Source organism: Prunus mume, linkage group LG3 (assembly GCF_029339155.1).
Source record: "Prunus mume cultivar Tortuosa linkage group LG3, ASM2933915v1, whole genome shotgun sequence".
NCBI classification, from domain to species: domain Eukaryota; kingdom Viridiplantae; phylum Streptophyta; class Magnoliopsida; order Rosales; family Rosaceae; genus Prunus; species Prunus mume.
Window position 1 is genome coordinate 4,589,795 of NC_142700.1, and position 25,387 is coordinate 4,615,181.

Below are 25,387 nucleotides of genomic sequence, written 5' to 3' on the forward strand. Positions count from 1 at the left end.
TGATCGATACATACACTAACCAAAAAGTTGCTAAAAAAATTCACATTCTAAACCCAATGTGGTCGGCAGGAATTGTAGCCCAAAAGGCCAAGAAATAACAGTGGCCCAAATAAGAGAAATTCTTGTGTCCATCTTGCAATTTAAACATCACTTTAGCCAAAAATAGTACAAATTGATGAAGAATCCCTGTTATAACATCTCTATGGTGCCCAATGGAGTCTAGGGGTTTGAGGTTCAAACCCTCGTGACATCTTTGTTGTATTGTATGTATGCGTGAAACTCATTTTCCCTGTAGTTTAGATTATCACTTATACTAAAAAATAATATATCTATATGGTGAACATTCATTGATTGATCACAATTGCTCCATTTTTCTGCTTTTAGTGTTCATAAAAAACTATAACAATTCATTTATTTGATCGCTATTTGTCAAGTATTCAGTGAATGGAACAATCACATGGCAACAAGTTAAACAAGCCAATCCTCTCCGAACGAAACCTGAAATGCTGTATTTCTTACTTAGTATCCATGTCGTGTCTTTGACTCATTCTGCATGTCATATGATATCTTTCTGTTGATACGTTCTAACGAAAACAACAACAGGCAAGGAAAGATAAGCAAACTAATTGAAATTAGATGAAAATTATTGTTATTAAAAAAAATTTAAAAATAAAAATAAGAAAGAAGAAGAAGGAGCCGTGATCAATTACAACAATGAGTCCAGTTGGCCCTGTCGTGACAGCTATAATAAACTTCATGTTGAGAGGTCCATTTTGTTTCCTTATACATAAGTTTCAGGTGTGAGCACTTATATTCCAATATTCTTGATCAAAAAAACCCATAGCCCACCAAAACCTTCTGCATATTCCAATATTCATGGGATATTTAATTTAAAATATTTATTATATATAACACGTGATTATAACCACGTATATGCATAAGAGACAAGAAAAAAACATTCATGATTTCAATGGTCCCAAATTCTGTAAAAATCAAACCCAATCGATGATTGATAGTGAGGGATGAGCCCACTTGAAGTTTATGTTTATCTAAGAGCCACAAAAAGCCGTATGCGGTATGACGTCTCCTAGCGAGCTATTATCTCCTTCTGCCAATCAGTTTTCAAGTTATGGAAGTTGTATCAGAAGAATGGCAGTGAAAAATCAATGGTTGGAAATTCATGTTCGGATTATTAGATTAACGTAATCCCAATTTCTAATATTTACCCTATTTGGAAATCCCTCTTGGCTTTATCAGAAATTTACAAGTTTAACATAATTGGATGATTATTAGATTAACATAATCCCAAATAGTTGGTAGTAAATAATGACTGGTGCCAGTTTTCCGGTAACAAGTATGTAATTAATAAAACGCCTCCCCTTTTGGACCATTAATGTACAAAGCTACAAGATTGAGAGAGAGAGAGAGAGAGAGAGAGAGAGAGAGAGCTTCTGTTTGGTGTTGCGTAGCAGCCAGTGAAGTTGTGCATAGATTTTCTAATCTCTGGTTTTGATCATTCATAGATCGATGTTGTCAACTGGGTTGTCTTCTGTTTATTCAGGTTTCAGTACTGCAGCCGGCATTGCTGGTACCCTTCTTCACTTTGACTCCATATCTGCTCCAATATGCTTCTTTCATTGTATATATATGCTTATAACTTCTTTCAATATATGATTCAGGTATAGTTTTCTGTGTGTTTTTTGTTTCGGGAAGCAAAACCATGAATTATATTGAATGACTTTATATAATACTGTTGTGGATCAAGAACTTTACCTTGATTGAAGGCTTTTGAATTGTTAATTTAAGATGAAAATTCATATGTTGTTTAAGATGCATGTATAGGAATCAGCTTGGATAGCAAGTGTATGGTTTTGCTTAGCATTTTCTAAATTTAGTTAAGGAAAAAGAAATCTTCATCAAATATGTTTTTATGAGTTCTAAGAAACATTCTAACACACATCTCTGTCAACTGCAGGGAATATCTTTGCCTTCGTGTTGTTTGTGTCACCATTGTAAGTTGCTCAAAAAGTTTATGAGAAAAAAATGGAAATTTATGAAATTATGCACTTCCCCACTGATTATATATGAATCTTTTTATGTTTTCCAGGCCAACATTCAAGAGAATCATTAGAAACAAGTCAACAGAACAATTCTCTGGATTGCCTTACATATATGCCCTTTTGAATTGCTTGATATGTCTTTGGTATGGCATGCCTGTAGTGAAGACTGGTATTATATTGGTGGCCACAGTCAATTCATTTGGGGCTGTTTTCCAGTTAGTCTACTTGTGCATTTTCATTACGTACGCTGAAAGAGCAACTAAGGTTATCATCTCTCCTCAATAGACCTGCACTTCTATTGAAATCCCTTTTACAACTCTGCATGACTGTCTGCTGTTCCTTAAAATGTTCATTGCAGCTGAGGATGTTGGGATTGTTAGGGGCAGTTGCTGTTATATTTGCGCTCGTTGTCTTCATGAGCTTAGGAATTTTAGAGTATGATGACAGGCAAACGTTCGTTGGATATTTGAGTGTCGCTTCACTTATTTCAATGTTTGCTTCGCCGCTGTTTATCATAGTAAGTTCGTGTGGAATAATTCTCACTCAGATTGCTTTGAGACAGTGCAATTTCTTGTCACTGATGTGGTTTCTCATATACCCTTTTGCAGAAACTGGTTATCAAAACAAGGAGTGTCGAATTCATGCCATTTAATCTCTCTTTTGCAACTTTCTTGATGAGTCTCTCTTTCTCTGCCTATGGAATATTCAAGGAAGACCCCTTCCTTTATGTAAGTCTTCTGTTTTCTGCTGCAAGATCTTAACATGCCAATCCAAATTCCATCAGCTATTATATCACTCTAAGCAGAAAACCACATCACGCTTTTATTACTTATTGACTTGTGTTTATCTGTCCTCAAATGATATTTTGGATGCAGATCCCAAATGGTATTGGAACAATTTTAGGCCTTGTCCAGTTGGCTCTCTACTCCTACTATCACAAGATATCTGGAGAAGACTCAAGAGAACCATTGACAGTTTCATATGTGTGAAACTTACCGGCCTAATACTCAATACAGTAAAAGTCAAGTGCCAAGTATTTCTTTCAGCTGTATAGACTAGAGGATATGGCAATCGGTATTTACGCAGTGGCCGGAAAGGGGTATTCATTTTGTCCATATCATGGCATATGAAACAGTTAATTGGAAAAGGGCCATTTCCAACAATCATTGTTGTTTAAAGCGTTATAGCGAAAGAGCAGTATCAGATTTTGTTGAAGTTTTACCAAAAGGAAACTGATAAGTTGATGCAGAACCTTGTGCTGTTTAAAGCGGTTTACGTTTTGCTTGGTTGGTACTTGTTATACAGTGCTGCAGATGGTTCCCATTCTAGAATTGCACCAAATGTGGATCCACTTTCTTCTTGTAAGGTTTGGATGACTAGCTTATATTCAAAGGCCTGCCACCATTTTGGAGCAAGAGCATTTTCTCCATCTCTGTTTTCTTGCCTCTCAAGTTCAAGCAAGTAGATTGCTTGAATGAAGCATGTCATTATCTTTGCTTCCTTCCTGTATGAAGCACAAAAAGCTAGTTATTCAACGTCCCAACGAATTCTTTAAATATTCTTGTATATTTCTCACAGGCCTTGAGTTTTATAGGGTAAAATTCCTATTTGACTATTATTTTCTTCTTTTGTGTGGCAATCACGTTGACTTGAATTTTGGGAGACACAACCAGTGATATAAGCAGATTTGTTAAACCTTTGTTTTCTTTATACTTCTGTAATCAACAAACACAAAACCTTGTAGCTACTGTGGTAACAATCACACCATGTTATTTAGGAAATTAAAAAGGCATTAAAAGTTGTTTATCTATGGACAATTAAAAAGGGAACATAGAGCTGAATTGGGTGGGTTCATATCTTGAGTTGGGTCTGTTAACCTTCCATGCTCCTCCAGATAGTATTGGGTCTTTTCTTAGTGAAGATTTACTTGGAGTATGTAGGCCTCGAATCATTGTTTAGTTTCTCTGTTGGGCGTTAGCAATGTTTCTTCACAAAAAAAAAAAAAGAAAAAAAAAAGATGAACATAGAAAATAGATTTGAAGCTCAAGTGGATAATAATAGCGTTTACTCTTGCACCCGATATTCTTGTATATAACAATTTTTTGTAATTATTTTTTAAGTTTTTAAAATTATGTAATTTTTAAAAAATTCTTTTTATTGGGAATATGAGTCTGTTTAGAGGTGATACGGATTGAGAGCCATACAAAAGCCCAACTCTGAAATTAGGCCAGCAGGCCCAAACCCAATCTACCTTGAAAATAAGAAAATCTATGACTAATAAAAAGCCCATCCCATCAAGTATAAAATCGGACGCTTACCACTCTGATACCCTCTAGGGTTCTTACTACGATTGTTGTGTTCCTGCTCAGTTTTGTATCGGCGCCGCTTCCTTCACCATGGTATCTCTCTCTTCCCTCTTCCCTCTGCCCTCTTCTCTCTCACAGACATAGGTGTAATCGGGTTCTCTTAATGTTTGATTAGGATCTGTTTGTTTTAAATGGTGTATGTGAGAAAATCAAACATCAATTTTGATTCTATGGTTTGTGGTTTTTCTTTTCATTTTGTGTTTTTTTATTCCTTTAGCTTAAACTTCAATGTTGTTTTGTTTTTATGGGTTGAAGTTGGTATTGAAGATAGCTTAGGGTTATATGGTGCAACTTGACATCTGAAAATGAACTGATCTTATTGGGATGTGCAACTGTTAAACTTGCTAAGTTCTTATCACACAAAACAATTATTTTGTTATTCACAGAGATTTGTTATTGATTTGGTTCTTACGCTGCTCAATGTGAATAGGGTTTTTATCAGATGGCATAATCTCATTCTGTTTGTAATTAGTTTCTTATGCTGCTTGCTATAACTGGGTTTTCTCCAAATTGCTTAGTCCATATTTTATTTGGATTTTCTGTTTGAAGTATTTGAACATGGATCATAACTCATGGTGTAATGTTTCAGGTGAACGTTCCAAAGACAAAGAAGACTTACTGCAAGAGCAAGGAGTGCAAGAAGCACACCTTGCACAAGGTTACACAATACAAGACAGGCAAGGCTAGTATTGCTGCTCAGGGGAAGCGTCGTTACGATCGCAAGCAGTCTGGTTATGGTGGTCAGACCAAACCAGTCTTCCACAAGAAGGTATAAGCCAAATTCTTGGTTCCAAGAGCTTATTTTATCGCTTATTCGCTTCGGTCAGATTTATTTTGTCTTGTGTCTTGTTATTAGTTTTTAAATTTGATGCATGTTTAACCTCGATGTCTCTAAACAGGCAAAGACCACGAAGAAGATTGTCCTGAGGCTCCAATGCCAGGGCTGCAAACATGTGTCCCAGCACCCAATCAAGGTTAGTGTTATGGTGTAAATTGTTGCTTTTGGTTTCTACCCAAGATTTTTGATAACGATTAAGTAACCCAATCTCTTGTTTTTCTGCAGAGATGCAAGCACTTTGAAATTGGTGGAGACAAGAAGGGGAAGGGAACATCTCTGTTTTAAATGCATTATTTTGCTTGTACTTTTGTGCTGCACTTCTATTTTGTTGGAGCTTTTAAGCAAGTATGGAGATTTGTTCAAGTTTTTGTTAGTTTACTTTAAACATCAAAGTGTTTGTGGCACTTTTTCTGTTATCAGTTGAGAATTGAGATTAGAGTTCCAATACAGCGTTCACCGTTGTCACTAATTTATATGTTTCAATTTGCATCTTTAGCACTAGATGTTTTGTTTCAGTTTATTTCGCTAATATCAGTTGGGGTTGTCTGATTGTGATTATGGGGTTGGCATTCAATCAGCCGAACCTAGATGGTCCATTGCGGTTTGGTTCGGTTTACCATCAAAACTTGTGAGCGGTCTCAAAATTGAACCAAATTGTAATGGTGGATTTTGTTTTTTAGATTATGACCCAATACTTGTTGTAAAGGGGTCAGTTGGGGGTTGGCATTGAATCAGCCAAACCTGAAGGGTCCATTGCGGTTTGGTTCGGTTTTACCATCAAAAGTTGAACGGTCTCAAAACTGAACCAAATCGCAATGTTTGATTTTGGTTTTTAGATTATGACCCAATACTGGTTGTAAAGGGTGAATGTACGCCGATTGCTAAACTCTTTAACCCTTGAGAGTGCTCATTTACCTGATCGACCTTCTGTGATGCTTTTTTTAATTATTTTATTTTACAAATTTTGGCTGATCATTAGGATTAAATTGTATAATCTTTAGCCTTTAAATAATTATTCATCTAACAAATTAAATGGACACTAATTCACCGTTTATTCATCCACCCTCTATGTATCTATGTTTTCGTAATGTTTTTTTTCGAACCGATAAAAAAAATCTCTCTCGAACCATTCGAATTTTGTTCATGTATTTTAGAGCGTATATCCAAGAGACTATTTAAACAGATTCTACAAAGTTAAATTTTGAGTTTATCTCTCATTATTGCGGTTTCATTTCACTTAGAACTGGTTTAAAACCCACCATTTCACTTATTTGAACTGAAATTTTTTTTTGTCTAAAACCTAAAAAACCTTAAATTTATGTACATAACACATGGAAATAAAATATGATAAATTAGGCTCTCTTGGAATTTCACAAAACCAAATCCCAGAGAGGAAAGGAAACAAAGGGTAAAAATGTAATTTTACACAGTGCATAAAAAGGGAAAGAAAGAATCTTGTAAATATCGCTTAGAAAGATCCAATTCCATCCAATCCAAATCTACGCGTAAAATATATTTTTAAAAAAATAGAAAAAAGCTTAGCTGTTTTGGGGTCGAGTAAAAAGAGAAAAACCCTAAGCCCCTACCACCTCACTGTGCTCTCTTCCTTTCTTTTCATTCCCACGCTCCCTCTCTCTCTGAACCCTAGTCTCTTCCTCATATCGCATACCCACGACCACGAGGGGGCTTTTAAGCCCTCTCGCTCTCACTGCGTCGCTCTCTACGCACAATCAGTCGGTGGTCATCTAGCTCTCTCCCTTCGATCAATTTCGGTGAGTTCGTCTTCTACACTTATCTCACGATTTTCTCACTTTGTTTTTTCAAGTTTTTAGTCGTCGTCTTCATCTGGGTTTCCTGACTTGTTACTTTGTAGTCTTGGGTTTTTCTTTATCTGGCGTTTTCATGAATCTGTGTGTGGATCTCGTGATTTTATGTTTTTGGGTTTTTTTCTAATTTCGTTGTGTTTGGGACCTAATTAAAGTGTGTCAAGAGCATGATTTTTGGTACTTGGGGGTAGTTTAAAAATTAGCCATTGTTATGCCGATATGTTGCTTGGTTAATTTGTTATTTAACTTCTGGAAATCCTTTTTATGTACTTATGCAGATACAATCCTTTAGGGTAATTATTATAGTCGGAGTAGTTGAATTGAATTTTTATGATGTCACACAGTCAGAATCACCACAGGCCCCTCAATTTATTCAGTATGTTATTGGGGAAAAAAAACTGGAAAGTGGGCTATCTACATACTAGGTGTTTTGTTAATTTTATTTTTTAATTTTTTACTGTAAAAGTATTACGCAGTACACTTCTTGTGCATTGATAGCACTATTTGTTGCTTAATTTTTGCGAACTTTTTTTTCTGCAGAGGGTGGTGTGTTTTTTTACCTGTGTTGTGAGAGGACACTGGTTTTCTCAGAGTTATTGGGTATTAGGGAAGCCATAATTTTTTTCCTAAGAACTTGAAATTCGGGCTTTGTCCATCTTGAATCGACACAGTTTGTTAGTATGATTGCCACTAAAACCATGCTATCAAGCAACAAGCTGAAGATTAAATTTGCCTGCAAAAGAATTGAAGCTGATCTTGGCAAAAAAATAGAAGCTGATCCTCAGAAACGCTCGTGTGACTTTGGGCATCAAGCGTCACTTAATGAGGTCAGCTCAATGGCAAAACCTTCTTTCCCAGGTTCTAAGAAGCGTGCAGCGCCAGAAGTTCTCGAATCTCAGAAAGAGAAGAAGCTGAAGATGGATCGTAGTGTGACGTTGCAGTGTTCAACGATTCTGAAAACACTGATAACTCATAAGGATGGTTGGGCTTTCAGTAAACCAGTTGATCCCTTGTCTCTAAACATTCCCGATTACTTTCATATTATCTCTCATCCCATGGATTTGGGCACGATAAAATCAAAGCTGGAGAAAAATATGTATCGCAACACTGAAGAGTTTGCAGCTGATGTCAGACTGACTTTTTCTAATGCCATGGTCTACAATCCTCCTGCCAATATTTTTCATCAGATGGCAAAAAACCTGAATAAGATTTTTGAGATGAGATGGGGTCTTTTAGGGGGGAAATTGAATCATGGAAGCTCAAAGGTTGAACCAGGGAAATCATCGAGTGGTCAAATTAAGAAAATAACTTATACAAGGCAGAATCCCGATAGAACTCCTCCCTTTCATAATATGTCGGTGACCAAGAGGTCCATGCCTTCCGAAGAGAAGGTCAGAGTTCATGTTGATACAAGGCAGAATCCCAGTAGAACTCCTCCCTTTCATAATATGTCGGTGACCAAGAGGTCCATGCCTTCCGAAGAGAAGGTCAGTGTTCATGTTGATGCGAGTGATGGTGAGGTAAGTAAGAAATTGTGATTTTCTTTTGCTTACAAAGATGTTTACTGGATTGGTGCAAAAACGTAAAATTTTCATTTCCTATTCTAGATTAGTAGTTATGCCATGGAAGTAGTTTGCATTTCCTTTTCTGTCAGAGTAATGTATATTTTGTTTACAGGCAGAGCTTTCCAAAACAGTGCAGCATTGCACTCCCATATTGTTAGTAAAGAACTCTAATAGAGGTATGAAAGAAAAACAAGCTTCAGGCTTAAGTTTCTGCTTTATGGATATCTATGCGTGCTAATTCAGTGTGTCATACAGGCACTGATACTGGCAGTAGACAAGCTTCAGGCTCTATGAATGCAAAGCAGCCATCAAGCCCGGTTGGCAGAAAATGTGGTTCATGTGGCAACCTTGCATGTCAATGTGGGCTTCCTTGTGACTCAATGGGCAGAGATCATCGTTTGTCTAACCCCAATGCATTCAAACTGGTATGCATGACAATATTTCTTTTAATGTCCTTGAGAGTTTAAGTTAGAGTTTTATGTTATTTTAGCAGTAATTGAAACTTCTTATTCAATTCTAGGATTGTCAAGCAAAAAGCTTGTCAACATCCCATATGAGCAAGTCAGATCCAGAATCTGATGGTGAGATGACGCAACAATTTGTTATATTATGATATTTAACCAGTTATTTTAGTGATCTGAGTACTGGATTGGTGTTGGAAATAATATGAAGGGGCTGTAAGTGCTTTGGATGATGAAAACGTTTGTCCCAGCCCTCAGCTTACAACTCCAGTAACGGATGCTGCTTCTGGAGAAGGTAGGTTTATGCACCAGCAATGCCAAAATTAAGTTGTAGCATCGTCCATTTTGACATATGTGGACTTCTTAAATTGGTGTTCTTACTGAATTGTTTCAGAATGGAAAACTTCTCTTTTTGATGTTCCACTATCACCAAAAAGAGCTCTCCGTGCTGCAATGCTAAAGAGCCGCTTTGCAGACACTATTTGGAAAGCTCAACAAGAAAAACTCCTGGATCAAGTAAGCTTCATTTTTTGACAAGATCATGCAAGGCTAGTTGGATACTGAGTGAGAAGGTTTCCATGCAATTTTATTAATTTACTTGTTTTTCGTTCTTACATCCAGGGTGGTAGATGTGATCCAATGAAGATGCGACAGGAAAAAGCAAGATTGGAGAGGAGGCAGCATGAAGGTAAAGCTGGCTTTGTTTCTTCCTTTATTCTTTGCCATCATTTTGGGTTTAGAAGATTCTTAATTTTGTAAGAATGCAACCAATAATTATACTATATCAGGTTAGCTTCATGTGTGCAATGTGAAAGTGTACGATTTTTCAGTTAAGGGCTTGTCTGCGTGGCAAACACTAGCTTTGTGTTCTTTTCAGTGTTCTTGATTTGTACCAAAACGTTTTTTGGTCATTTAGGTGGATAACAATTCTAACTGTTCACCCTTTTCAAGGCCAAATTGAATATTTTATCTCTTTTCTTTCTTTTTTGTTTTGGCCATATTGACTCTTGGTCTCCAAGTCCTAGTGTTTTGGCCATGTTGAATCTAGCTCTCCAGTCCTAGTGTTTGATAACAAAATTCATGGATCTTGATGTTGAAGTTTGTTGCAATATCATGATTATCATGATTATATTGTTAAAGCATTACACTGCATGACTCATCAATAAAATCTCCTGCTGCACCTACCTTATATTAATTGATGATCTTAAACTTTACCATACTACAGAGAAGGCAAGGATTGAAGCTGAAATAAGAGCTGCTGAAGCCGCCACACGAATGAGGGCTGAGATTGAGTTGAAGCAGCAACGGAAGAGAAAAAGAGAAGAAGCTCGAATTGCACTTGAGAAGGTTTACCTTTGTTTTTCATATTTACAACTTCTTGCGTGAATGTCATCTCTTTTGGTGCCTTTGTGGTCTTAATTGGTTGAGTGTCCTTATCCAGATGCAAAGAACGGTTGAGATTGATCCAAACTTGAAGATCCTAGAGGAACTTGAAAGATTAACTGGATTCTCTCCATCCACTCCCCTTCTCAACTGTAAGGGTCGGTCTGGGGCATTTGGGGGAGCGCACCTCCGATCGCCTTTGGAACAGTTAGGTTTGTTTATAAAGGCTGAATATTCAGGAGATGAGGATGATGATGAGTCAATTCTGAACGAGGATGGGGAGGAAGGGGAGATTGTTTGATGCACTACGTGTTGGTCCCTTACTAATTGTATGTGTTCTGTTTTTCCAGCTCAAGATGTTTTGTATCAGTCTATCGAGAGGGAAAAGAGACCATTGTAAATAATTTTTTACTTTTTTCTTTTTTCTGGTAGTGGGGATATACGAGTATATATAATAGACAACAATATTATAGTTCTCTCTTAAAGAACGAAGAAGAAAGTGTCTGATCAGTTTTCTCTTACTCTACTTACTCTTTCCTCTGTCTGCGCTGCTCTAATCAAATGTGTACTTTTTTACCTGTTGATGAGTAAGTTTCCTTTGGTGAGCGGGAAATAGAGAAAAAAATATTTGAAAGAAATTAGGAAAGTTTGTTTTTTGAAAGAAATATTGAAATTAAGGGCTGTTTGGAGAGTCGGTTTTGGTAAGTAATCTTTGTGAACTTTTGACTTTAAAAGCAATGGCCACACTCATGCTGAGAGCGAGAGAGAGAGAGATTTTCACATTTAATTCTCATTCAAAAGTTTGGTTTCTGTCTTGTGGATTTTTCTCTGTTTGAACAATTTGGCTATTTTATGAGCTTGCATGTCTTTTATAGGTCAGCCATGGTATCAATAACTAGACCATTGTGGACATTTTATCTCTGAAGGCATTTTTTTTCAGCGTCCCAAAAACCATCAAATTGATCTTCTCTGGGCCACCAGCTAAGGTTCATTTTGGTAAGAACCTAAGAGGATGTAATTTTAGACCCAACTGAAATCCCAATGTTGTATGCTCTCTGAAAATGGTGCTGTAGATGTAATTACTTGTTAGTAAACAAAGGAGTATATTATGAAACGCAATTAGTTTTTTTGAAGGCTTTGGGAAGATGAATCGCAATTTAATTGGTGGATTATAAAGATTAAAACTTGATAGGATTCACAACTTTTCAAGCCAATGTTCTAACCTATTCGTATAAAAATAACAATTTAATTTCGCCCTTTAGGGTACCCTACAATTTTTTTTTCAATGATCGAAATCATATATTTTTTAGGTCTTCATTCATAGATCATCATTACAAAAAATTTGACAAATCGGAAATCGTTTCGACATCCAATTGTGTCTTATAAAATCAATGAACACGGTGCTTCAAGAAAATACTAAAATTTCAATAACTCAATTGAGTGGTCAAATGATATCGGATGCAAGTGATTTTTTGTAGAGATGATCTTTGAATGAGTATCTACAAAATAGACGGTTTGGATTAGTGAAATACAATCCGTAGTAGGGCCTACAAGGGGTGTCCCTCAAATAAGCTTATTTGAGGATCCCTTAATGGAAGCTCTATGTGTGTGTATATATATATATATATATATATATATATATATACGTTTGTCGTCCCCTGAAAAAGGGTTTGAAGTCGCAAAGACCACAGTGCGAACTGGATTTAATAATACCACGTACATTTGTCAAAAGAAAATAACTTACTCAGATGAGTAGGAGCAATAACTTAATCAGACCACTTCAAGATGCAAGCAAAACATTTTGTAGAAATGTAAACCGCTCATATCCATTGTACATCTTAAAATGTAAATTTGACAAAAAGTCTAAAATCTGTAATTGTGAACCAGAAGTTACTCTGCATCTCAGCATAGAATGCTGTTGCAGTTAGAAAGCATTAAGCACTAGCAAAGAACAATATACACATCAGACTACGTATTTATTTTTGGCACTTCTCTCATGTCTCATTGCATCCTCCTGCCAAAACAAACCAGAGCAGGGCATTATTAGTGAGGCCCTCAACAAGAATTGAGTAAAACAACAAATAATGTACATAAGAAACAAAATCCTTACATGAAATATGAACCCTATAGTTTCATTGTAATCCAGAAACCCCTTCCACTGTTTCCCAATGCTCAGCTGCAGCAAGAAAGTGGATATGAGACATCTTTGAAATTTTGTTATTATAATGAAACTCATTACTGTAAATAAAATAAAAAAAGGTTGATGAAATGTCACTGTGCCATGTTTTCAAAGCAAGTGCCTTGTCCCCATTCTTTGGTTTTTGGAGTAGGTAATAAGTTCGCCTAAATGATTAAGTAATGTACAAAATAGATTACAAAACCACTGGTCTTAGCGGCCAAGTGTCCGCTGAACCACTATGGGTGGCGACATATTTGTTGCAACATATTTGTGGAAAGGGAGAAACACAAATTCATCAACTTAATCAATTCTTCTTCTTCTTTTTTCCTTGCAACCAGGATCACTAAAGCAACATAAACAAAATGCACAGCTATAAATAAATAGCAAGTCTGTCCTCACGCTAAAGCAACATAGATAAAAACTGTGATGCTGTAAAGTACTATCTAAGGAATACAAAACCTTTTGAAGGTTTCAAGTATGTGCTATGTCTTCATACAATATACGATATACAGGGAGTCTAGCAGCAATTACCTGAGCAGCTTCATTTATTGCATTCTTCGTCCAAATAGATATCTTTTCTTGCCTATTTCTGACGTTGACAACTGCTCCACAAATTTCATCTCCATGATCAAACTGTTCTCCTATCATTCCTAGCAACTAGTACCAGCAGATACAGACAATTAGGCCACACAAAAATATCAATCAACCTCGAATAACAATTGCAGTTTAGTCCATACCGTATACAGCCAAGAAGTATCAGATTTCCCTTTAGGAAAAGTTACAGTCCACTTCCCTCCATTAGCACACACAGGATCCTCCCACTTTGGCTCAATTTTATATTTGAAACAATGGAAGTCCGTGCCAATAGCCAACTTGCTTGGATGACGTATATTATTGTAAATGCTGAATGCAAAACAGATTTTATGAGCACATGTGAGAATCATTACCAGGAAAAAATTAACAGAGGTAAACAACAAGCACGAGCACTGGATACAGTTTATTCAAATAACAACTTTGGAATAAGTTTTGTCCTCATAGAAGGGCCCAAAGAAAGTGTTTACACGTTCAGCTCAGCAGCTCAAACCCCTCAACAGGGGCACACATCTAATGATGACCAAGTATTTTTGTCACACAGTAATATAACCATGATTGCATAATTAACAATGCATGGATCGAATGCATCCATACTGATACAAATCAAAGCATCCCAAAGACCTATGGAAGCACCTTCTAGGAAGCAAATTCAATGAAAGATGATCTCATTATTATGAATTACGATAAATCCAAATCACGAATAAACAGGAAACCTCTAAAATCCCATTTAAAACTAAAAGACTAGCAAGACTGGAAACCAAGGAAATAGGTACAACACCAGGTTGAATACAAGACTTTCAGGGCTAATACTATGAATAGCTAATCCTGTCAGCATGCGTTGATGTAAGATGGACATATGCTTAAAATGCAAGATCGGCAAATCTTATTCTAAATCAATCAAAGAGCTAGAGAGACAAACAACCCAAATCCAAACAAACACCAACAAAATATTTATCTCAAACAGAACCAAGTTACAAGTTCACAAAAAGGATAATAAAAGAAGAGAAAAGGTTGCAGTTACTGAGAAACTGTAGGAACGAAAAATTTGGACTTTCACAGTAGAGAAAGCAAACCACTATAAACCGCAAAGCTGTGTCACCTTAAACTTAAATGTTTTAACATTGCCTTTTCCATAATTGTTTTCTACTCTCGTCAATTCAATAGTTTCCCATTTCTTGGTCACCAATCAACATGAACCACGAAACGTGTCAAGTCCTTTCCTTTTCCAGAAATCCCCATTTCCCAAAAAAACCAAATCCAACAAAAAGATAATCACAAGAGACCCCAAGTCACAAACTACAACCAACACACACAAAACGGAAAAGATTAAATCTCGCCAACCAAACAAACTTAAATAAAGAAAACAAGAAATTAAGGAAGATTTCAAAATCAAACATAATGAAGCTAAAATTAAAAAGAAATGAGACCTCCAGAACTCCTCGACGGTACTGAAGGTATAGATCGGGCGAATGGAACTCCCCCAATCCTCTTGCTTAGTCTTAGCGGACTTTGCTGCGGGGCTATCGAACCAGAAGGTCCATGAGTGCTCCAGAGCATGAGACTGTGGCGCTATTCCTTTCGATGGCTTCGACGCCGATTCTTCGTCGCCCACGATCTCTCCTTCTTCGGGCTCATCGTCCTCTTCCCTTGGTTTAGGGTTCGTCTCGGTCTTGGCCTGATCTTCTGAAGCTGAAGTCTTGAGTGCGTCTTCGACCACCATTTTTAGGGCTTGCTTGGATTGGCTCAGTTTCTTGCTCGCTTTTCTTTCTTGGCGTTTCGTTTTGTGTTTTCTCAGTAAAACACTTGCCTTTCGATGGCTCGGTAACTCTCTTATCTTATTTACACAGCAGCGCTCAGGCATCGTGTTTCGCCACGTGCTTTAAGTTCTAACGGATGACACGTGTTAAACCATCACGTGATCAGTAGCTCAGGTTGTGGGCTTTGGGCCCACAGCTCAAATCCAAAATTAAGTAAAGTCCAAAAAGGCCCAAACTTCTGAGGAGAATGGGCTACATAAATGTATTCATGTTAATTTTTTAATTTATTCATATTTTATATCTATTTATATTTTTATAAATTTTTTATAAATTTGTTATTCTTTTTTGTGAAGCTAATTGGTTCTATATAGGTCTCTATTACAGTACATTTTCTTCAAGGGAATGAGGATTTCTCACACACACATTACCAAGGTGCTGTGGGAATTTCTCATACATGCGCATACACACTATTCTCGAGTTTGGTTATGTTTTATTTCAACTCGACAATATGCGTGAAACAATTGTGAACATGTGGGGCATGGATAGCCCGTTATAATACCATATTAGAATGTGAGCAAGATCTTGTAAGGTAAATTGCTAATGGATGAGGATGGTCAAGATCTTTTAAGCTCCTAAGCTAAGCTTATATCGAAAGCGTATGTACATTAATGGTTTCTAGTATATAAAAAGATACACGATAATTCATCACTTAGAACAACCACACATTTCATATTTCCTTTCATACAAAGGATTATACACAATATACAAAATAGGGAGCTAGCCAGTGTTTGAAACATTGGCAATGTACTATAATCAAATACTCCACACATAACATACCATCTGTCTGTGACATAGATTGACATGTTTTTATTGAAGCTATAGCGTTGATGTCATATATACAAAAGGAACGCTAAGCACATGCTGCCGTGCATTAATTATATGCACAACTTTATTCCCACACCATGCAGCGATATATATTTACACAATATTATATATATATATATATATATATGATTTGATCATATGGATCGATCGATCGGCCATATATTAGTCAAGGGTTTTAGATTTTCATTTGATCCAAGTATGACTTTCCATCAAGCTTATAGCGGGAGAAGAAATCATTGACGTACTTCTCCATCCCAACCCTTTTGAAGAGTGGTGGGTTTTCTGGGGTTATCAAGCTTCTCGCAGGCCCAATCTCTGCCTCAAACTTAGGGTTTATGAACATTGCAACTGACAACCTTTCCTTCTCTGAATTCACCATTGCCCTGTGCTCAATGCTGTGGTACACTCCATTGCTCAGAATCTACAAACACTTACACACCTTCAATACATATAGATAGTAATAAATTAATCTTTATTATTATTATTTTTCATACTATAGTGTAATTTATGTCTTATGGTCAAACACATATGATTTATAAAATATAAGGATGCAAGGCATTTGTAACTCGAGTGACTAAAAACAATTATCCCTCTTGTGTTCGAATCCCATTTTCAGGAGAGGGAGGACTTGTGCCCAAATGCACTTTAACTATTAGTTGGGGTTTCTACAAACTTTGACTATAGACGTTCAATATGCCACCTTTGCTTTAGTTATTTTCCTCTTTAAATAATTATTTTGGTCGATCGATCGGTAGAAGAAAGAAGGATGAGGAAGATAAGAATACGACAAACCTCAAAGCTGTCCCCTACATTCACAACAAAGGCATCTTTTTGGAAGTTGACAGGCATCCAAACCCCATCTTTTTTGATTTGGAGACCATCAACTCCATTAAGCTGGTTGAGGATGGTGATCCCAGTTGCATCTGAGTGAGGTGAGAGCCCCATCACCTGCTCTGGTTGCGGGCATGGAGGATAGTATGTCATCCTCACTGACCGCATCCCATCGTCAAACGTCTCCTCTATCTCTCTCATCTCTATCTTCAGAGCCTTCCCCATAAACCCAAGAAGTCTCATGGCCAGCTGATCCAGTTCCAGCAAGTATGAATCCAAGGTATTCCTGGCACATGCCCTTAAAAAGTCAACTCAAAGAATCAAAAGTTTAAGTGCATGTGTACTTGATGTATACACATGGAGATATAAATATATAACTTTTCTCGGATATCTGAGCGTTTAATGTGAGAGAAAGATTGTGTATATACGAGATCTTTTAGTGTGTGTGTGAGAGAGTACCTGAGGGATGAAGGGAGCTCTGGGAAGAGATAAGGCTTTCTTCGATGAATAGGGTTGGTTATCATGTAGACCCTGTCACCCCAGTCAAGCTTTTGGTCTTTGGTGTTGACTACGGATCCATAGCCTTCAACTTCACCTGGCCTGATCTTATATTTCATTTTCTCTTCCAAGGGAAGCTTAAAGAATTCTTTAATCTCATGCTTCAGCTTCTCCAACAGCGTAGGGCTAACTCCATGGTTCACCAACTGTAGAAAAAATTACAACATGCAAGATTGATTATTATATATATTTCACTCCAACTCTATTGCCATTAATGAGACATATAAATATATACCAAATATATAAGAATTTAAGTGTATACCAGGGTCTAAGAAATTTGAGATACTTCGAATACAGACCTCAAAGATGCCCCAGTCTTTGCAAGTTGAGTGCAGTTTTTCCAGTTGATCTGCAAAGTCTGAGGCTTCTGCCTTAACTAATTTGGTCATGTCAATGGAGGGGATGGATGGGAAGGTGCCCTTATGACCATCAAAGAGAGATGAGGCTGGTTCTTGTTCCACGGTACGAACATAACATTCTGGGACTGAAGTGAGGGGCTGTTTGGTGATTTCCAGGACGCTCAAGAGTGAATTGGAGCTCTCAAAGCCTGCTGGTAGCTGCGATACTGATGCCATTTCTTATTTCTTATATGATTAGTGATTGCTCAAGTGTAAATTTATGGCTACCTGTGCACTATGTTTATATAGGCAGAAAATGGATGGCAAAACCGTAAATATACTAGGTTTAGGCTCATATTTCTATCTGCAGGATTTTCAGGCAGACATATGTTAATTTACATCTCCTCTTCTTTCATGCATGTTGCTGTTGTACTCCTGTCCTGCTACACAAAGCAGTACTATAATATAGTAATTATATGGAGATCAATTGACAATATATTTGGAACACAAAATTACAGTAATATTTCTCTCTACAGTTTCACCTATATACTTTAACTTAAGTTTGTGATTAATTAACACTTTTATATTGACACAATTTTTGGGCCATTAGATTACTCTACTTTCAAATGGATTATATGATAGCTTTTTTATATAAAAAAAATTAAAAAATAAAAGTAAATATTTTCTTGATAAATTTATCTCAATAAATTTTTTTCTCTCTCTTTCCTCTTCCTCTTTACAACACGTTCTCTACTATCTCTCTCTCTCGTCAAACCAAAAAAAAAACCATCTTGCTCTACTATCTCTCTCTCATCAAACTTTTAAAAAAAAAACCATCTTGCTCTTCACTGTTTCTTTCTTTCCGTTTATCTCTTCAATTTTTTTGCTTCAGCTGCTCAAACCCTTGTGTCTTGATATTCTAATGAAATCCTACATATTAGGTGAAAAGTCCCAATTTTTACTTTGTTTTCTGTCTTTTTTCTTTGATAAAAAAATGCCAAGTTGGCTTACCTTTCAACAAGCTTGGATCTTATGGTGAAGAAGAATGATACCCAAGTAATATTTTGAATTTGCACAAACTTCCTTACTGCTACTATCTGTAAGACTTGAGAAATGGTGGTAAAATTGATTCGTATAACTTCAATTTACCAGTTTCTTTTTACAAGACCAGGGCAATATTATGTGTTAAGGTTTTTAATGGCTTGGTTCAAAGTCGAAAGCAAAGATTAAAATCCATAAATCCTAAACCCAAAGATTTAGAAACATTAACAAAAATTTGAAACCCATTGATATGAATAACTTCATTTCTAGAGACGTACCTATTCTTGTAGTTAAATAGAATGAAAGAAAGAGAGAAAGAACAAGAAGGTTTTTTGTTTGTTTGTTTGTTTGTTTTTTTTTTTTTTTTGGTCTGATAAAAGAAAGAGTTAGTAGAGAACGTGATGGGGAAGAGAAAGAGGAGAGGAAGAAAAAAAAAACTTTGGTGAGAAATTTACCAAGCCGACAGAAAATAGAGAGAAGAGAGAGAAAAATATTTTAATTTATTTTTTATGTCAAAAATCCATGTCATATTTAATTTTATCATTGAAAGTGGAGTAATCTAATGGCCCAAAAATTGTGTCAAAAATATAGTGTCAATGGATCCGACCCCATATATATATATATATATATATATATATTATGTCAAAATAGAAGTATCTAGAAGGAAGATGTGTAAAGTGTAGTGATATTAAAACTTCAAAGATTGAAAGTGAGAGGATATGCATTTGATGAGTAATTTTTTCAGGAAGGAATAATGCACTTTGCTTCTTCTAAAAAATAGAAGCATATATGTTCATGAATCCATTGATGAACTCAAGTATTCAACCACCCAGATGAGATAATATATCCATTAAGGATTTTAAGAGATCGATCTAATCAATGTCAAATTTTGTTATGAAAAAAAAAGTACAAACGTTCGCTTTTGTTTTTGTCAAATTTAGACCCAAAAATAGTACAGAAATGGTTGGAAAGGTCATTTTGAGTGCATTTCCAGTATCCCATAAAATTCGTGGGTGCAAAATCGATTTCTGGGCTTCGTGAAAATTTGATGAATGCCTTAAAATTGCAGGGAACAATCCTTTTAGGTGACAGCTGATATGTGCTGAACAGTAGTATATAAATCTTTTACAGAAGAATAATGTTGCGGCCATTTTATAATAGCTTGACACTTTCCATGAATCTTTATATCATTTGAAAAATATGTAACATACTCTGAATAAACTATTTAGATGACTTTTGACCAAATTGGCATACATGTTTCATCATTATGGTTAATTAGCTGGTGATCAGTTACTCTGGTCTAGCAGCACTCATGAATCATGAAACCAAACTTTATTATCATCAGTTCACTTATCTCTTTGCAATATAATCTAGGAAAACAAATTTGTACATGGGAGGGATGGACCGTTGTGTCTTCCATACGGAGGTAGCTTCGATACCATATTAGAATGTTAGCATCCAACTCAAACCCAAGTGACAATGAGTAGAGAGCTCGAGATCTTTAACACTATCATTACAACTCAGAACACCTTGAAAAAGATTGCATACATCTAAAATCAATGAGAATCATTTTTCCTTAGGTGTACTCCACTGTTCTTCTACTGATCAACACTATCTATATCATATGTGTCAAAAACAATTATATGCACAATTCTCTACATTTAAAAACAAGTTTTGAGGTTGCGTAATGGATCCTAATGGATGTTTCTTTCGATCAGAACTTACGGAATGAATTGTTTAAGATGCTAAATAAAAAAAACGTGCCTAATGATCCATTTTTTTCCTATAAAAGCTGATACCTGTAATTTGACTCTTGATCTCTCATGTAATAGTTTACGGCAAACTGGATACACGTCGTCTGACTATGAGTACCAATCGAATATTAATTCATTGTTTAGTATTTTAAGAGCACGTTTCTGATTAAGACAAGCTAATCATGAATTCATTGGGCGGACATATTCAATTCACTTAAATAATGGGAACGATCGTCATCAATGATGGAAAATTTTCGGCCCGTCATCTTGATATGCATGCATACATACATACACATACCATGCATGGATGCATGCTAATAAGGATGATGGTTGAGTGACATTAACTCCTGGTCCTGGAAAGTAATTATAATGGTTGTTAGTCAAGGCATTAGTCATAACCAACTATAATATAGAACTGATGATCAAAGTTACTACATAAAGTAGTAAACAAAGAAAATCCAATTAGAAGTGGTAAATCTATTAATGGAATCTATTTTTTAGGTGAAATCTACACGTGCTTTGACTAATTTGTGTTGATACAAACCATATTAATGGTGGTAATGATGATCTGATATATCTTCACGGCAAGCTAACTAATAACCCACTACTTGATTAATTATAGCAGGACTCGTTCAAAATTCGTACGCACGGCATGATGGAAAATTTATGTTGGTTTTGACATATTATACGACAAAAGATTTAAGTCTTCTGCGTACAAGGTTAGAGTAGAGGAGGCCTTAGGCATAACCAGGGAAGGCGAAGGCGAAGGCGACAGCCTCTAGACCTGCACAACATACGCTTGAAAGATTACACTATGACATGATATCAAAGTCTATCTAAAGAAGTTACAGCATAAGTTATTATCTGTATTCAACCATTGAATTCATATTAATTTCATTACATTCAAGGTCAGGTCACTACTATATTGTGGGCGATAGCCATTTTTATATGCCTCTTCCTTTTGGATAGCCTGAAGGGGCACATAGAATATTTGCTCATGGTGGACAAATCTTTTTGTTTTTGTTTTTTTATAGTACAAATGATAGTCTAAACTAAATGGGATGATGATTTTTCGCACATATAATTATGATGTCGTGGAGAATTCGAACCAGAAACCTCTTGCTTGCAAGTCAAGATATTTTTCACTGGACAAATCTAGAAGGTAATACTGTCAGGGTAATTAATTATTTGATAATTGACTAAAGTAAAGCTGATGCAATTCTAAACTAACCTCATTCAAAGCATTTTTGACTTAGTATACGAATTCTTACTATATGCATGTATCCTAGAATTGGTCAAACCATGTGGAGGATTTGAAATGTCATTGGCAGAAAACACAAAAACGAAACAAAAATCTTGATCACAGAGATCATATATATATATATGAAAATCTTGGACTTGAACGGTCAAATGGTGGTGGGAGTGTGAGATCATAGTATAAACCGTTGGGTTAATAGATTCAGATTCAGACCAAATAAAAGATATTGTTGGATACCTGTGGTTTAATATGGAAGATTAAATGAGATAATACATTTGAATAAGAATTATATTCCAATTTGACAAGCTTCATGATGAGATAATGCATCTCTAAATTTTATATTTATAACTTTTCCTTAATATTTTACTTATTGGCGAAAACAGTGTATCTGTCATTTACACGTGATTCGATACCCTTCTTGTTACGTTAGAGTCAGTGGCGGAGCCACTCCTAGACTTGGAGTGGCCCTGGCCCCCCCATATTTTTACCACTCTTCTATTATATTATATATAATATATAGAATTCGTAATAAACAACTTAGAATTTAAGTTAAAATGTCCTCTAAAACAAATTAGATATAACTTAATTAGAAATATTTAGCTCTAAACATGTAAGTATTGAATATTTAAGTGTTTTATATACTTATATTTTCTATTTTCTATTTCGGCCCTCCTAACTTTACAATTCTAGCTCCGCCCCTGGTTAGAGTAGTTTAATATCGCATGGACAAAAAGTTTGTTTGCAACTGGCATGATTAGGCCCTTCAACTTAGTAATAGTTAAACTTGGCAGCTAGCCTAATATGATCAATTCAATGTTTAGAGGCATGAAAATGGGACATTAGACGATGAGAAATAAGTGGTGGGCGTGCCTCAACTTTAATTGGCCTTGATATTTATTTAGGTCAAGTCCTTACAATAACCAAACAATGGCAGAAATTCCAGATTAAGACTTTGAAGCGCAACAGTCGAACCCCACTTTCTGAAAAGAAAAGAATATAAAGCAGCACTCGGAGCATTGGTTCTTTTGGATAGGCATGGAGAGGAAGGATCAGGTTACAGTATTATCGTAGCTATTTCAAACCCCACAAGAAAAACAAAAGACAACTGAAAGTTACATATATATAAGAAAAAGAAAAAGAAAACAAGATTGGATCATCTGACTTGGGCGTTCCAAACTTCATTGATTAGGAAAAGGCGACATATGGGACTTACAAGGCAGCAGCCCAACAGATAAGTTACAAGACAGAAGCTCAGGCAGAAACCTAAAAGCCCATAAGTGAGCATGTATATGTGGTTTGGCCCTGCGCGTATATAGCCTAGCCTATCCTTTGACTCAAAGTCCAATGACGTAAGGCGTGTTTGGGAGTATTTCTGGAATGACTAAAAGCACTTTTTGACAATTAAAAGCGTTTCTGACATTGTTTAGTATAGAAGTTCAGAAAGCAATTTTAGGGAGAAGCACTGCCAAATGATTTTCCAAGAAGCACTCAAATTTTTTATAATAAAAACGCTTTTATTAAAAGCGCTTATAAACAGAACTTCCTAAAATAAAGTGCCGAAACGAGCCCTAACTTTAAAAGGATACTTTGTAGTGTGAAACAATGCAAGTTATGCAACTCACGTGCATTCTCGATTTTGGGGTTGCTTAGCTCAAATCTGAAGTGATCTCCCTATCCTCCCCTTTTTTCGAAGCTCTAAGGAATATTTGACCAAAATGAAAAAAGCTCTCTAGAAGGAATATGGAATTTCCTTTCTAAGAAAACGCAGCCAAATAATGCAATTATATAATTAAAATTGCCACCAAAATGCATGCTTTGCTTAAAAGCTTCAGGCGATCGCTCTAATAACGGATTAATTAGTGGAGAAAAGTAAAACCCAGCAACCTATACTTTAGTTAAGAGCCGTGTTAGCGACAATAAAACTCATTTGCATCAACGACTAACTAACAATTATGCATCAACAACTAACAGCTGTCGCATATGAGAATTCCACCCCAACTCAGTACCAATTGGGAAGAGAAAAAAGGTTATTAATTTTTCTTCACACCCATAAATTTGAAGCAAAGCCATATCCTTTTTATACCATTGCATAATGCCAACACATGGCCGGTCGCAACTTTCAGATAGAGCCAGCTCATTCTCTTCTGTACTGCTTCGGTGACTTCTTTTGTGTTCTAAAACCACACGCGTCCCTTACACAATCTCTCTAATCTACATCTCTCTAATATATACTATATATATAATCTACACAAACAGAAACATATATACATCTGATTCATCTATCACATATTATTCCTCGGACCCCATTAGCCCAGATATATAGCCAGAAAAAGACATTAACACACACACTTCTTTATATATCTAAGCTGCTCTCTCCACTCAGATACTCAAAAAAACACCCAAACTTATCAAACATGGCTCCAAACTTGATCTTGATCTCTCTCTTTCTCTGTTCTTTTATGGCTGCCTCTTCAGCTGGCAACTTCTACCAAGATTTTGACCTAATATGGGGTGACCATCGTGCAAAAATACTCAGTGGAGGCAGCCTTCTGACGCTTTCACTGGACCAGGCCTCTGGCTCTGGCTTCCAATCCAAGAGACAATACCTCTTTGGCAGAATCGACATGCAGCTCAAGCTTGTTGCTGGAAACTCTGCAGGAACCGTCACCGCTTACTATGTGAGTTTGTTTATTAGCCAAAACAAAGATTACCCTTTTCAATTAGTGTTTAATAAAGCAGTAAAACAACTTATTAATGAGTGATTGTGGAACTTGTGATTGTGTTTTCACTTTTGGGACCCTTTGCAGTTGTCTTCAGAAGGGCCAAACCGCGATGAGATTGATTTTGAGTTCCTGGGGAACTTGAGTGGAGACCCTTATGTTGTGCACACAAATGTGTACACTCAAGGTAAAGCGGACAGAGAGCAACAATTCTACCTCTGGTTCGACCCAACAAAAGATTTTCACACCTACTCTTTTCTTTGGAACCCTCAGCGTATAATGTAAGACAGTTGCATATCATTACTAAATAAAGAGAATCACATTGTGGATCACATCTTAGTTAGTTCCTCCTTTTTCTAATAACATGCTAATTACTTTCACATTTGTCAATCACATCTCTATCAGATTCTCGTTCTTACATACTATCGCATTGTTGATCACATCTCTAGCATTTTCTCCATTTTATAATGACGTGCTAATTGCTACCCTTTTTGGCATTTTCAATGCAGATTCTTAGTGGACAATATCCCCATAAGAGTGTTCGACAATGGAGAATCGTATGGGGTTCCATTTCCCAAGAGGCAACCCATGAAGCTATACTCAAGCCTGTGGAACGCAGACCAATGGGCTACAAAAGGTGGCCTAGTGAAAACCGACTGGTCCAAAGCTCCTTTCACAGCCTTCTACAGAAACTTCAAAGCCAATGCTTGTGTTTGGTCAAAGGGCTCATCTTCATGTGCAAGTAATAAAAATAATGCTTGGCAGACTCAAGGGCTGGATGCAAATAGTCGTAGAAGACTGAGGTGGGTTCAAAAGTACTTCATGATTTACAACTATTGCTCTGATCTGAAGCGATTTCCTCAGGGTCGTCCAAGGGAGTGCAGGCGTTCTAGGTTCTAAGTTCTAGACAGGGTTGTAGGTTATTTTGTAATATAATTCACAGTACGTAAAACAGAGTATTTCCACTGCACAG

General features: G+C 36.4%; 6 protein-coding genes across 8 annotated transcripts; 4 read left to right on the plus strand and 2 right to left on the minus strand.

Moving 5' to 3' along the window:
* Positions 1-1,395: 1,395 nt before the first annotated feature.
* On the plus strand, positions 1,396-3,755 carry LOC103325045 (bidirectional sugar transporter SWEET2a-like). The gene is made up of 6 exons (XM_008227173.3): positions 1,396-1,588; positions 1,976-2,012; positions 2,108-2,324; positions 2,419-2,577; positions 2,669-2,788; positions 2,936-3,755. Exons 1-6 carry the CDS (start codon positions 1,528-1,530, stop codon positions 3,047-3,049), a joined length of 708 nt encoding a protein of 235 aa, XP_008225395.2. The 5' UTR covers positions 1,396-1,527; the 3' UTR covers positions 3,050-3,755.
* A 1,214-nt stretch (positions 3,756-4,969) lies between these two features.
* LOC103325044 (large ribosomal subunit protein eL42) lies at positions 4,970-5,733 on the plus strand. The gene is given in 4 exon segments (XM_008227172.3): positions 4,970-5,008; positions 5,010-5,195; positions 5,326-5,400; positions 5,490-5,733. Coding segments are annotated over 4 exon segments (345 nt in total). The 5' UTR covers positions 4,970-4,984; the 3' UTR covers positions 5,550-5,733.
* Positions 5,734-6,800: 1,067 nt separating this feature from the next.
* On the plus strand, positions 6,801-11,020 carry LOC103325042 (transcription factor GTE12). 2 transcript variants are annotated; one of them, XM_008227168.3, is made up of 10 exons: positions 6,801-7,036; positions 7,631-8,610; positions 8,768-8,831; positions 8,911-9,080; positions 9,176-9,236; positions 9,328-9,411; positions 9,511-9,632; positions 9,738-9,804; positions 10,342-10,463; positions 10,558-11,020. In XM_008227168.3, exons 2-10 carry the CDS (start codon positions 7,771-7,773, stop codon positions 10,798-10,800), a joined length of 1,773 nt encoding a protein of 590 aa, XP_008225390.2. In that variant the 5' UTR covers positions 6,801-7,036; positions 7,631-7,770; the 3' UTR covers positions 10,801-11,020. The 2 variants fall into 2 exon arrangements, with proteins under 2 accessions (XP_008225390.2, XP_088904091.1); XM_089047965.1 differs by having other exon boundaries at positions 6,805-7,036; positions 7,631-8,577.
* A 1,265-nt stretch (positions 11,021-12,285) lies between these two features.
* EIF4E (eukaryotic translation initiation factor 4E) lies at positions 12,286-15,092 on the minus strand. 2 transcript variants are annotated; one of them, XM_008227167.2, is made up of 5 exons: positions 14,700-15,092; positions 13,416-13,581; positions 13,210-13,335; positions 12,610-12,675; positions 12,286-12,513 (listed from the first exon to the last, which is right to left on the minus strand). In XM_008227167.2, the coding sequence occupies exons 1-5, from the start codon at positions 14,990-14,992 to the stop codon at positions 12,463-12,465; spliced, it is 702 nt and encodes a 233-aa protein (XP_008225389.1). In that variant the 5' UTR covers positions 14,993-15,092; the 3' UTR covers positions 12,286-12,462. The 2 variants fall into 2 exon arrangements, with proteins under 2 accessions (XP_008225389.1, XP_088905362.1); XM_089049236.1 differs by lacking the exons at positions 12,286-12,513; positions 12,610-12,675 and adding an exon at positions 12,782-13,021.
* A 638-nt stretch (positions 15,093-15,730) lies between these two features.
* On the minus strand, positions 15,731-18,014 carry LOC103325040 (protein SRG1-like). Its single transcript, XM_008227166.2, has 4 exons — positions 17,603-18,014; positions 17,205-17,449; positions 16,707-17,031; positions 15,731-16,335 (listed from the first exon to the last, which is right to left on the minus strand). Exons 1-4 carry the CDS (start codon positions 17,876-17,878, stop codon positions 16,090-16,092), a joined length of 1,092 nt encoding a protein of 363 aa, XP_008225388.2. The 5' UTR covers positions 17,879-18,014; the 3' UTR covers positions 15,731-16,089.
* A 5,946-nt stretch (positions 18,015-23,960) lies between these two features.
* Positions 23,961-25,375, plus strand: LOC103325039 (xyloglucan endotransglucosylase protein 1-like). The gene is made up of 3 exons (XM_008227164.3): positions 23,961-24,372; positions 24,502-24,695; positions 24,924-25,375. The coding sequence occupies exons 1-3, from the start codon at positions 24,109-24,111 to the stop codon at positions 25,312-25,314; spliced, it is 849 nt and encodes a 282-aa protein (XP_008225386.2). The 5' UTR covers positions 23,961-24,108; the 3' UTR covers positions 25,315-25,375.
* The last annotated feature ends 12 nt before the right edge of the window (positions 25,376-25,387 follow it).

Coding starts and splice junctions, on each gene's coding strand:
- LOC103325045 (XM_008227173.3), top strand. CDS start 1,528: ATGTTGTCAACTGGGTTGTCTTCTGTTTATTCAGGTTTCAGTACTGCA. Junction 2,013..2,107: donor GTGTTGTTTGTGTCACCATT/GTAAGTTGCTCA, acceptor TATGTTTTCCAG/GCCAACATTCAAGAGAATCA. Junction 2,789..2,935: donor AGGAAGACCCCTTCCTTTAT/GTAAGTCTTCTG, acceptor TTTTGGATGCAG/ATCCCAAATGGTATTGGAAC.
- LOC103325042 (XM_008227168.3), top strand. CDS start 7,771: ATGATTGCCACTAAAACCATGCTATCAAGCAACAAGCTGAAGATTAAA. Junction 9,081..9,175: donor ACCCCAATGCATTCAAACTG/GTATGCATGACA, acceptor ATTCAATTCTAG/GATTGTCAAGCAAAAAGCTT. Junction 10,464..10,557: donor CTCGAATTGCACTTGAGAAG/GTTTACCTTTGT, acceptor GTCCTTATCCAG/ATGCAAAGAACGGTTGAGAT.
- EIF4E (XM_008227167.2), bottom strand. CDS start 14,992: ATGGTGGTCGAAGACGCACTCAAGACTTCAGCTTCAGAAGATCAGGCC. Junction 13,582..14,699: donor ACCGTCGAGGAGTTCTGGAG/GTCTCATTTCTT, acceptor TTTTGCATTCAG/CATTTACAATAATATACGTC. Junction 12,676..13,209: donor CAATAAATGAAGCTGCTCAG/GTAATTGCTGCT, acceptor TTCTTGCTGCAG/CTGAGCATTGGGAAACAGTG.
- LOC103325040 (XM_008227166.2), bottom strand. CDS start 17,878: ATGGCATCAGTATCGCAGCTACCAGCAGGCTTTGAGAGCTCCAATTCA. Junction 17,450..17,602: donor AAGACTGGGGCATCTTTGAG/GTCTGTATTCGA, acceptor TTTTTTCTACAG/TTGGTGAACCATGGAGTTAG. Junction 16,336..16,706: donor ATGTAGGGGACAGCTTTGAG/GTTTGTCGTATT, acceptor AAGTGTTTGTAG/ATTCTGAGCAATGGAGTGTA.
- LOC103325039 (XM_008227164.3), top strand. CDS start 24,109: ATGGCTCCAAACTTGATCTTGATCTCTCTCTTTCTCTGTTCTTTTATG. Junction 24,373..24,501: donor GAACCGTCACCGCTTACTAT/GTGAGTTTGTTT, acceptor GACCCTTTGCAG/TTGTCTTCAGAAGGGCCAAA. Junction 24,696..24,923: donor TGGAACCCTCAGCGTATAAT/GTAAGACAGTTG, acceptor TTTTCAATGCAG/ATTCTTAGTGGACAATATCC.